The 12705-nt window shown below is 43.6% G+C and overlaps 1 protein-coding gene across 1 annotated transcript in view; it reads left to right on the forward strand.

The window, feature by feature from the left end:
* The window catches only part of jak1 (Janus kinase 1), a 78957-nt gene extending 73512 nt beyond the window's left edge, over positions 1–5445 (forward strand). The window contains exon 24 of the mRNA XM_036978622.1: positions 5211–5445. Within this exon, the coding sequence (XP_036834517.1) occupies positions 5211–5318 (108 nt within the window). The 3' untranslated portion in view covers positions 5319–5445. The remainder of the gene's footprint in view (positions 1–5210) is intronic.
* Positions 5446–12705: the final 7260 nt, after the last annotated feature.

A 12705-nucleotide genomic window follows, 5' to 3' on the forward strand; every position in this document is an offset into this window, starting at 1 on the left:
CTTAGTCATAGTCTATGACCTAGCTACACTCTAACCAACCTCTAAGTAACCTGAGGTCCCCCTCGCAGGTTCTGTCACTCTCCACATATCCTGCTGGGCGGGCCCCAATCCGGAATCAATGCCAACCACCCAAAGTTAATATCGTCCAAATTATAATCCTACCTGACATCCAAAGGAATATAAAGAAATATGACTTTGACACATTCAACCCACAGGCCAATTAGGCGTTGGAAGGAACTCAAGACTGTTTGTGACAGCCCTTTCTTCACAAGCAGACAACCAACCATTCCATTACTGGAGTATCCCCAGCATCATTCAGCCTGGGCTAACATTACAGTTTGGTATACAAGCTGCATCTTTTGACTGCCTATAGCAAATTGTAGAAATGGAAACTGATCACCCCACAGCCCCAATACCCCGCCAGTCATACAGGAAGGATACTACCATTATCACTGCAGCTTGCCCAGAATGACCAGTTAGCTGTGCCACAGAACTACAACCAATACTGGATACTGGTCAGGCCCCAGAACTACAACCATTACTGGCTACTGGTCAGGCCACAGAACTACAACCACTACTGGCTACTGGTCAGGCCACAGAACTACAACCACTACTGGCTACTGGTCAGGCCACAGAACTACAACCACTACTGGCTACTGGTCAGGCCACAGAACTACAACCACTACTGGCTACTGGTCAGGCCACAGAACTACAACCACTACTGGCTACTGGTCAGGCCACAGAACTACAACCACTACTGGCTACTGGTCAGGCCACAGAACTACAACCACTACTGGCTACTGGTCAGGCCACAGAACTACAACCACTACTGGCCAGGCCACAGAACTACAACCACTACTGGCTACTGGCCAGGCCACAGAACTACAACCACTACTGGCTACTGGTCAGGCCACAGAACTACAACCACTACTGGCTACTGGTCAGGCCACAGAACTACAACCACTACTGGCTACTGGTCAGGCCACAGAACTACAACCACTACTGGCTACTGGCCAGGCCACAGAACTACAACCACTACTGGCTACTGGCCAGGCCACAGAACTACAACCACTACTGGCTACTGGTCAGGCCACAGAACTACAACCACTACTGGCTACTGGTCAGGCCACAGAACTACAACCACTACTGGCTACTGGTCAGGCCACAGAACTACAACCACTACTGGCTACTGGTCAGGCCACAGAACTACAACCACTACTGGTCAGGCCCCAGAACTACAACCGCTACTGGTCAGGCCCCAGAACTACAACCGCTACTGGTCAGGCCCCAGAACTACAACCGCTACTGGTCAGGCCCCAGAACTACAACCGCTACTGGTCAGGCCCCAGAACTACAACCGCTACTGGTCAGGCCCCAGAACTACAACCGCTACTGGTCAGGCCCCAGAACTACAACCGCTACTGGTCAGGCCCCAGAACTACAACCGCTACTGGTCAGGCCCCAGAACTACAACCGCTACTGGTCAGGCCCCAGAACTACAACCGCTACTGGTCAGGCCCCAGAACTACAACCGCTACTGGTCAGGCCCCAGAACTACAACCGCTACTGGTCAGGCCCCAGAACTACAACCGCTACTGGTCAGGCCCCAGAACTACAACCGCTACTGGTCAGGCCCCAGAACTACAACCGCTACTGGTCAGGCCCCAGAACTACAACCGCTACTAGCTACTGGTCAGGCCCCAGAACTACAACCGCTACTGTCTACTGGTCAGGCCCCAGAACTACAACCACTACTGTCTACTGGTCACGCCCCAGAACTACAACCGCTACTGGTCAGGCCCCAGAACTACAACCGCTACTGGCTACTTTGTCTTCTCACCCTGTTAGGACACAATGATGTCCTGGTCACCTTCAAAAGACTTTGAATCAACCTTCAACACTTAGTTTTAGTGGGGAAAAGAGGGCTGTACATATACACTACTAGAGTAGCTGACTGTTGTATTATGGTTGCTCTCCTATAACTTGGTTACGCTACTGTGTGCTTGTGTCATGAAAACCTTATTATATTTAGTGGAATTGCCCATTATTGATATGCTGTCAGTGTGTGAATGAGATTTGAACACAATTTGAAAAACTAGTTGGCTTCGACTATTCAAACACAACAGAGGCATGGCAATGCCACTCATAGTGCTAGAAATACCAAGAGCCTTATGAAACAATTTTAAAGACAGAATAACACAATCAAAATGAACTAGGGCTACTTATATGCAGGCTAAGGTGTTTGAGTGTAATCATGTTGGCCATATTGGATTCAGAACACAGGAGGTTGGTGGCACCTTAATTGGGGAGGACGGGCTCAGGGTATTGGCTGGAACGGAATAAGTGGAAAGGTATCAAACACATGGTTTCCATGTGTTTGATGCAATTCCATTTGCGCCGTTCAGGACATTATTATGAGCTGTCCTCCCATCAGCAGCCTCCACTGATTCAGAATAAAATGTATACACACCAACATTCTTTATAGGCATGACTATTGTACACAAAAATATATACTAAAATACTAAATTCATATTTACAGGTGATTTTAACCTCCATCAAATGTTATTATGGCAGCCATATTTGATTTTGGATGCCATATTGGATTTGAGACTAAATATAATCAGTGATTGCCCCTTTGACTTAATTGCAAGACTTGGGGCTAAAGATACAAAATCCTTTAAGTTATCTTGGACCCCAAATTTTGTTCAATGTCTGAGCCCACTTGTTTTCCTTAGAGCCAATTACAATAGCCACAACATTAAAAAGGCATGACCATACAGCTCTGAATGAGAGCAATATTTTGAACAGTTACCAAAAAGTGAAGTTTACATTATATTCATAGTTGATATTTCCACCTATTGTATCTGTGTGTTTCCAGGTATATATTTCCAAGACTAATAAATATCGTAATGCTGATTGTTTATGTACAGTACATTCGGAAAGGATTCAGACCTCTTCACTTTTTCCACATTTTCTTACATTACAGCCTTAATCTAAAATGGATTCAATAACATTTCAAGGGTACCAAAAAATGTCTGCAGCATTGAAGGTCCCCAAGAACACAGTGGCCTCCATCATTCTTAAATGGAAGAAGTTTGGAACCACCAAGACTCTACATAGAGCTGTCCGCCCGGCCAAACTGAGCAATCAGGGGAAAAGGGCCTTGGTCAAGGAGGTGACCAAGAACCCAATGGTGACTCTGACAGATCTCTCGAGTTCCTCTGTGGAGATGGGAGAACCTTCCAGAAGGAAAGCCATCTCTGCAGCACTTCACCAATCAGGCCTTTATGGTAGAGTGGCTAGACGGAAGCTACTCCTCAGTAAAAGGCACGTGACAGGCTGCTTGGAGTTTGCCAAAAGGCATCAAAAGACTCTCAGACCATGAGTAACAAGATTCTCTGGTCTGATGAAACCAAGATTGTACTCTTTGGCCTGAATGCCAAGTGTCACACTTGGAGGAATTCTGGCACCATCCCTATGGTGAAGCATGGTGGTCATCAGCGTCATGCTGTGGGGATGTTCTTTATTGGCAGGGAGTGGGAGACTAGTCAGGATCGAGGCAAAGATGAACAGAGAAAAGTACAGAGAGATCCTTGGTGAAAACCTGCTCCAGAGCGCTCAGGACCTCAGACTAGACAACGACCCTAAGCACACAGCCAAGACAACGCACTAATGGTTTCAGGACATGTCCTTGAGTGGCCCAGCCAGAGCCCGTGCTTGAATCCAATCGAACATCCATGGAGAGACGTGAAATTAGCTGTCCAACCTGACAGCACTTTAGAGGATCTGCAGAGAAGAATGGGAGAAACTCCCCAAATACAGGTGTGCCAAGCTTTTAGCGTCATACCCAAGAAGACTTGCGGCTGTAAGGTGCATAAACATAGCATTGAGTAATGCTTACAGTTGAAGTGGGAAGTTTACATACACTTGGAGTCATTAAAACTTGTTTTTCAGCCACTCCACAAATTTCTTGTTAACAAACTATAGTTTTGGCAAGTCGGTTAGGACATCTACTTTGTGCATGACACAAGTATTTTCTCCAACAATTGTTTACAGACAGATTATTTGACTTATAATTCACTGTATCACAATTCCAGTGGGTCAGAAGTTTACATACACTAAGTTGACTGTGCCTTTAAACAGCTTGGAAAATTCCAGAAAGTGATGTCATGGATTTGGAAGCTTTTGATAGACTAATTGACATATTTTGAGTCAATTGGAGGTGAACCTGTGGATGTATTTCAAGGCCTACCTTCAAACTCAGTGCCTCTTTGCTTGACATGGGAAAATCAAAAGAAATCAGTCAAGACTTCAGAAAAAAAATTGTAGACCTCCACAAGTCTGGTTCATCCTAGGGAGCAATTTCCAAATTGCTCCCAAATCTCCTAGAGATGAATGTACTTTGGTGCGAAAAGTGCAAATCAATCCCAGAACAACAGCAAAGGACCTTGTGAAGATGCTGGATGAAACGGGTACAAAAGTATCTACAGTTGAAGTCGGAAGTTTACATACACCTTATCCAAATACATTTAAACTCAGTTTTTCAGAATTCCTGACATTTATTCCTAGTAAAAATAAAAACAAATCCTATATCGACATAACCTGAAAGGCCGCTCAGCAAGGAAGAAGCCACTGCTCCAAAACCGCCATAAAAAAGCCAGACTACGTTTTGCAACTGCACATGGGGACAAAGATCGTACTTTTTGGAGAAATGTCCTCTGGTCTGATGAAACAAAAATATAACTATTTGGCCATAATGATCATCATTATGTTTGGAGGAAAAAGGGGGAGGCTTGCAAGTCAAAGAACACCATCCCAACCATGAAGCACTGGGGTGGCAGCATCATGTTGTGGGGGTGTGGGAAAAAAAATGTGGAAAGAGTGAAGGGGTCAGAATACTTTCTGAATGCACTGACTACTTGTATTCTGAATTTGAGCAATACCATAGCTTGCAATATTGGGTTACATGAGCTTAGGTGCCCCTGTCCCCCAGGCATTCTTCTGCACTGTTCAAGTTAAGGGTGTGTGTCACAATATCTAGCAATTTAACCACTTTGCATAAAAACATTTTCACACAACCATCCATTTCATATTTGGAAGACATGTTTGTGTTTTGTTATACCTCGGGTAGGGGTTTCTAGCCTAGTTGTCTAGCAGGTGTTAAAATAGTTTCTGTAACTTACGTTAGTTATGATCATGTTGTCTTGCAGGTGTATGAGCTGATGAGGAAGTGTTGGGAGAGCACCCCTGACAGGAGGATCACCTTCAAGAGCCTCATCGACGAGTTCACCCGCATGCTTGCCAACAACAGCTTGTAACCACAGCAACTACCCTCTACGCAAAGCCTTACCTACCACTGATACAATCCCAGGGGTCAAGGGTGAAAGGTTAAGGGTCACAGACTATGGTGACCTGGACCAAAAAAACAACAAAATCAGTGCTGCTGCAAGATACTTTCTTTCACGCAGTTTTTGACATCCTCTATATTTACACTTCTGTTTTTCCCCGAGAGATATTATACTAGAGATATCAACTATAAGGATGAATATCATCAAATCAAATGTATTTATATAGCCCTTCATACATCAGCTGATATCTCAAAGTGCTGTACAGCAACCCAGCCTAAAACCCCAAACAGCCAGCAATGCAGGTGTAGAAGCATGAATACATACATTGCATATGGAATGAAACATGTGCGAACACGTAGCTTTGATCCCTTGCTGAATGTGACACTGTGTACACCTCTGTCACCTGGGGCCCACCACTCAGTCTGACCTTTTCACCTTTTATCAAAATGTATCAGCTCTGCCATGTATGTGTGGACCTGTATCCTTATAATCAGTTCTAAAATGGAGAAAAGGGTTGAAGAAAAAGCGGGAGAGAGGCCCTCGATTGGACCTGTGCAAGATGGACTTTGGAAAAGGATTGCTACGGCCACTGTGAAGATGTCACAGTGACAAAGCCAACGACATGTTAGTGAACAGGATTCTAACCATGGACTGACTGCATGAGGCCACCTCCCTGTGAGTGGTGACAGATGTGTAGGATATAGGATACTGGTGAAATATCAAATCACATTTTATTCTGCACATTGTTCATAAACAACAGGTGTAGACTAACAGTGTAATGCTTACTTTCGGGCCCTTCCCAACAATGCAGAGAGAAACAACAGGTGTAGACTAACAGTGAAATGCTTACTTTCGGGCCCTTCCCAACAATGCAGAGAGAAACAACAGGTGTAGACTAACAGTGTAATGCTTACTTTCGGGCCCTTCCCAACAATGCAGAGAGAAACAACAGGTGTAGACTAACAGTGAAATGCTTACTTTCGGGCCCTTCCCAACAATGCAGAGAGAAACAACAGGTGTAGACTAACAGTGTAATGCTTACTTTCGGGCCCTTCCCAACAATGCAGAGAGAAACAGGTGTAGACTAACAGTGTAATGCTTACTTTCGGGCCCTTCCCAACAATGCAGAGAGAAACAACAGGTGTAGACTAACAGTGTAATGCTTACTTTCGGGCCCTTCCCAACAATGCAGCGAGTAAAATAATAGAAAGGTGAAACATGTAATAATAAATACACAATGAGCAACGGTGTATGGGATATAGTATACTGTTAGCAGTGGGTTGGATTGGGATGAAGGATACTGTTTACATTGAAGGGAGGAGGATGGAAAAGTAGTACCTGTGATGGACAATGGAGGGCAGTATAGCTTTACATAAACTTTACTGTAAACCGCTTGTATTTCAAAACAGCTTCTTAAGTACAGCCATAATGTGTATGTCCAATATTTCATGTCTTTATTTGAATATACAATATTGGGGGTGTGAGGACAGAAGGAAGGAGATGAAGAACATAGCCTTGAAAAGGTGTTATATGAGACCGTCTAAAAGGGTAAACCACAGAAAAATAATTAGCGGAACAGACATTGTTGTATAGCTCATGAAATGCATATGCCAGTAAGGTCTACAGCACGTACAGCAGTGGAGGCTGGTGGGAGGAGCTATAGGAGGACGGGCACATTGTAATGGCTGGAATGGAGTAAATGGAACGGTATCAAACACAAAGATATGGAAACCACGTTTGACTCCGTTCCATTAATTCCATTGCGGCCATTACAATGGGCCCATCCTCCTATAGCTCCTCCCACCAGCCTCCACTGACTTACAGGTATCTTTACCGTAGGCAAACACAGTTGAAAAGGGAAAATGTGATATTGAGAACATATGTAAAGAAGGTGCTGGACAGACAATGTGTGGATGAGATAGTCAATGCAAGAAGAAGACAACACAGAATAGTTTTTCAGTTTACAGTCCATGTTTATTCTGGAATGTAAAAGACTATTCTTTCTGCTCATAAAGAAGAAAAAACAAATACATTTTTCAGAGGAAAACAAAGAAATAATGACTCTCGGAAACATTTACATAAATACACAATGAAATAAATAAAATCTAAAATGTATTTTTTTGCCTTCTGTGTCAAATTCCAAAGTGTCAGACGCAATATTAATTGTTGAAAACATATTTGTATATTACAGCAGTAAATATGCATGCTAAAATTCGATTGCATCTAGAAATAGCTTATTCACAGTAAAGCAATATCAACGTAGTTGTAATATAAAATATTGCAAAATCTACGGTAGAGATTTCATGTCAGAAAGAATCCACATACTTTAAAAAAAACAGTAGAAAGCAAATAGCACACCCAATCTGGGTCTACAGTCATGGCCAAAAGTTTTGAATGACACAAATATTCATTTTCACAAAGTCTGCTGCCTCAGTTTGTATGATGGAAATGTGCATATACTCCTGAATGTTATGATGAATTGCAAAGTCCCTCTTTGCCATGCAAATTAACTGAATCCCCTAAAAACATTTCCACTGCATTTCAGCCCTGCCACAAAAGGACCAGCTGACATCATGTCAGTGATTCTCTTGTTAACACAGGTGTGAGTGTTGACGAGAACAAGACTGAAGATCACTCTGTCATGCTGATTGAGTTTGAATAACAGACTGGAAGCTTCAAAAGGAGGGTGGTGCTTGGAATCATTGTTCTTCCTCTGTAAATCATGGCTACCTGCAAGGAAACATGTGCCGTCATCATTGCTTTGCACAAAAAGGGCTTCACAGGCAAGGATATTGCTGCCAGTAACATTGCACCTAAATCAACCATTTATCAGATCATCAAGAACTTCAAGGAGAGCGGTTCAATTGTTGTGAAGAAGGCTTCAGGGTGCCCAAGAAAGTCCAGCAAGCGCCAGGACCGTCTCCTAAGGTTGATTCAGCTGCAGGATCGGGGCACCACCAGTACAGAGCTTGCTCAGGAAGGGCAGCAGGCAGGTCTGAGTGCATTTGCACGCACAGTGAGGTGAAGACTTTTGGAGGATGGCCTGCTGTCAAGAAGGGCAGCAAAGAAGCCACTTCTCTCCAGGAAAAACATCAGGGACAGACTGATATTCTGCAAAAGGTACAGGGATTGGACCGCTGAGGACTGGGGTAAAATCATTTTCTCTGAATCCCTTTTCCAATTATTTGGGGCATCCGGAAAAAAGCATGTCCGGAGAAGACAAGGTGAGCGCTACCATCAGTCCTGTGTCATGCCAACAGTAAAGCATCCTGAGACCATTCATGTGTGGGGTTGCTTCTCAGCCAAGGGAGTGGGCTCACTCACAGTTTTGCCTAAGAACACAGCCATGAATAAAGAATGGTATCAACACATTCTCCGAGAGCAACTTCTCCCAACCATCCAGGAACAGTTTGGTGACGAACAATGCATTTTCCAGCATGAGGGAGCACCTTGCCATAAGGCAAAAGCGATAACTAAGTGGCTCGGGGAACAAAACATCGATATTTTGGGTCCATGGCCAGGAAACTCCCCAGAACTTAATCCCATTGAGAACTTGTGGTCAATCCTCAAGAGGTGGGTGGACAAACAAAAACCCACAAATTCTGACAAACTCCAAGCATTGATTATGCAAGAATGGGCTGCCATCAGTCAGGATGTGGCCCAGAAGTTAATTGACAGCATGCAAGGGCGGAATGCAGAGGTATGGAAAAAGAAGGGTCAACACTGCAAATATTGACTCTTTGCATCAACTTAATGTAATTGTCAATAAAAGGCTTTGACACACTGTAATTATACTTCAGTATTCCATAGTAACATCTGACAAAAAATATCTAAAGACACTGAAGCAGCAAACTTTGTGGAAATTCATTTGTCATTCTCAAAACTTTTGGCCATGATTGTAAAGCCTTTAAAATATTCTGTTCAGTCGTAAAGACTTCAGTATTGCAAAGCTCTCTCTCACACACACACACACGGTTCAGTACCCTAGGCACAGGCTCACTCTTTGTGCTCACCCAGTGTAGTACCAACATTGTTGTGTCAACGCAGCCTACAGACACATCAAACTAGCTGATTCTCCTACAACACTGACCGTGTACCTTGTTTCCAATTAATATAACAATACACCTAGATGTCAACATGCAGAGATGGGCACAACCGATATACAGTACCAGTCAAAAGTTTGGACACACCTACTCAATGTTTTTTACATTGTAGAATAATTATTAAATAACGCATATGGAATCATGTAGTAACCAAAATAGTGTTAAACTAATCAAAATACAGTGGGGCAAAAAAGTATTTAGTCAGCCACCAATTGTGCAAGTTCTTCCACTTAAAAAGATGAGAGAGGCCTGTCATTTTCATCATAGGTACACTTCAACTATGACAGACAAAATGAGAAATATATTTATATGTATATATTTAGATTATTCAAAGTAGCCACCCTTTGCCTTGATAACAGCTTTGCACACTCTTGGCATTCTCTTAACCAGCTTCACCTGGAATGTTTTTCCAACAGTCTTGAAGGAGTTCCTACATATGCTGAGCACTTGTTGGCTGCTTTTCCTTCACTCTGCGGTCCAACTCATCCCAAACCATCCCAATTGGGTTGAGGTCGGGTGATTGTGGAGGCCAGATCAACTGATGCAGCACTCCATCACTCTCCTTCTTGGTCAAATATCCTGTACACAGCCTGGAGGTGTGTTGGCTTATTGTCCTGTTGAAAAACAAATGATAGTCCCACTAAGCGCAAACCAGATGGGATGGCTTATTGTTGCAGAATACTGTGGTAGCCATGCTGGTTAAGTGTTCCTTGAATTTTAAATAAATCAGGGACACCAGCAAAGCACCCCCACACCATCACATCTCCATGTTTTACTGTGGGAACCACACTTGCGGAGATCATCCGTTCATCTATTCTGCGCCTCACAAAGACACAGCGGTTGAAAACAAAATTCTTCATTTGGACTAATCAGACCAAAGGACAGATTTCCACCGGTCTAAGGTCCATTGCTCGTGTTTCTTGGCCCAAGCAAGTCTCTTCTTCTTTTTTGGTGTCCTGTAGTAGTGGTTTCTTTGCAGCGATTTGACCATGACCAGTTGATGTTGATGTCTGTTACTTGAACTCTGTGAAGCATTTATTTGGGTTGCAATCTGAGTTGCAGTTAACTCTAATGAACGTATCCTCTGCAGCAGAGGTACCTCTGGGTCTTCCTTTCCTGTGGCTTGATGGCTTGATGGTTTTTGCGACTGCACTTGAAGACACTTTCAAAGTTCTTGTAATTTTCTGGATTGACAGACCTTCATGTCTTAAAGTAATGATGGACTGTCATTTCTCTTTGCTTATTTGATCTGTTCTTACCATAATATGGACTTGGTCTTTTACCAAATAGGGCTATCTTCTGTATACCACCTCTACCTTGTCACAGCACAACTGATTGTCTCAAATACATTAATTTGTGGAATTTATTTCCTTCTTAACTTTTAACAAGGCACACCTGTTAATTGAAATGCATTCCAGGTGACTACCTCATGAAGCTAGTTGAGAGAATGCCAAGAGTGTGCAAAGCTGTTATTAAGGCAAAGGGTGGCTACAGTAAAGAATCTCAAATATAAAATAAATGTTGATTTGTTTAACACTTTTTTGGTTACTACATGATACCATATGTGTTATTTCATAGTTGTGATGTCGTCACTATTATAAAAAATGACGAAAAACCCTTGAATGAGTAGGTGTGTCTAAACTTTTGATTGTTACTGTAGATGGGAAAGCCCTTAACCCTTCAACCTCTGGTCAGGTCACTGGTTCTAGCAAAACTAAAAGCACTCTGGCCCTTGAGGCCAATTCCACTGCTGATTCTCATTCTCCCCTTTAACCAGGGCTTGCTTTAAAACCTGTAACATCATCAACACTATACACCGAGTGTACAAAACACTGCTCTTTCAATCAGTGTAGATGAAGGGGAGGAGACAGCAGTTTTAAGCCTTGAGACAGTTGAGACATGGATTGTGTATGTGTGCCATTCAGAAGGTGAATGGGCAAAACAACATATTTCAGTGTCTTTGAACGGGTTATGGTAGTAGGTGCCAGGCACACCAGTTTTATTGTGTCAAAAAACATGTGTATCAAGAATGGTCCACTACCCAAAACATCCAGCCAATTTGACACAACTGTGGGAAGCGGGGGGGGAGTGCAAGTCATTATTAGGAAGGTGTTCCTAATGTCTGGTATACTCAGGGTACATGCAATACTAAAGGGAACACTTCTAAGAGGAGACAGAGAGATGTCATGCAGAGGTAATGAGGTATCTGTGCTGACTATCATCACAATATTATATGGTAACAGACCTGGAGCATAGCATAAGAGACCTCCGCTAAATGCACGCACACGCGTGTGCGCAGAGACATGGAAAAAAAGACGCATCAAAATGGAACGCCAAATGAATAAACACAGACTGTGCTAGCAGCTGGAGTTGTTTTTCTCTCTGTCCCTCTCTTTCTCGCTCTCCCACTCTCCTCTTTCTCTCTCCCACTCCTCTCTTTCTCTCCTCTTTCTCGCTCTCCCACTCTCCTCTCTTTCTCTCCTCTTTCTCGCACTCCTCTCTTTCTCTCTCCCACTCTCTTTCTCTCCTCTTTCTCGCTCTCCCACTCTCCTCTCTCCCACTCCTCTCTTTCTCTCTCTCCCACTCCTCTCTTTCTCTCTCCCACTCCTCTTTCTCTCCTCTTTCCCACTCCTCTCTTTCTCTCTCCCACTCCTCTCTTTCTCTCCTCTTTCTCGCTCTCCCACTCTCCTCTCTCTCTCTCCCACTCCTCTCTTTCTCGCTCTCCCACTCTCCTCTCTCTCTCTCCCACTCCTCTTTCTCTCTCTCCCACTCTCCTCTCTTTCTCTCTTTCTCTCCTCTCCCACTCCTCTCTTTCTCTCCTCTTTCCCACTCTCCTCTCTCCCACTCCTCTCTTTCTCTACTCTCTCCTTTTTCTCTCCCACTCTCCTCTCTTTCTCTCCCCCACTCTCCTCTCTTTCTCTCTCTCCCACTCTCCTTTCTTTCCTTTCTCTCTCCTCTCTTTCTCCCTCTCGCTGTCTGTTCCCCTCATACCTGCCAAAAGCAGGTTATTAACACATACACAACTTATTCACACAAACTCGGACTACATACAGTATACTGAATTCCTTTAAAAACATGGACCTGCTAATAGGCAAAGAAGGAATATGATCAGGTCAGAAAACACACAGGCACAGCTCTGCATAGCACTGTGGCACACCCGGTAATGGCTTAGAGAAAAAAGGCTAATTAAATCACCAGAGGGCCATTAAAACAACACAGACTGGCTTAAAGTGCCTGACTACAGACAGACATTA

Source organism: Oncorhynchus mykiss, chromosome 5 (assembly GCF_013265735.2).
Source record: "Oncorhynchus mykiss isolate Arlee chromosome 5, USDA_OmykA_1.1, whole genome shotgun sequence".
NCBI lineage: Eukaryota > Metazoa > Chordata > Actinopteri > Salmoniformes > Salmonidae > Oncorhynchus > Oncorhynchus mykiss.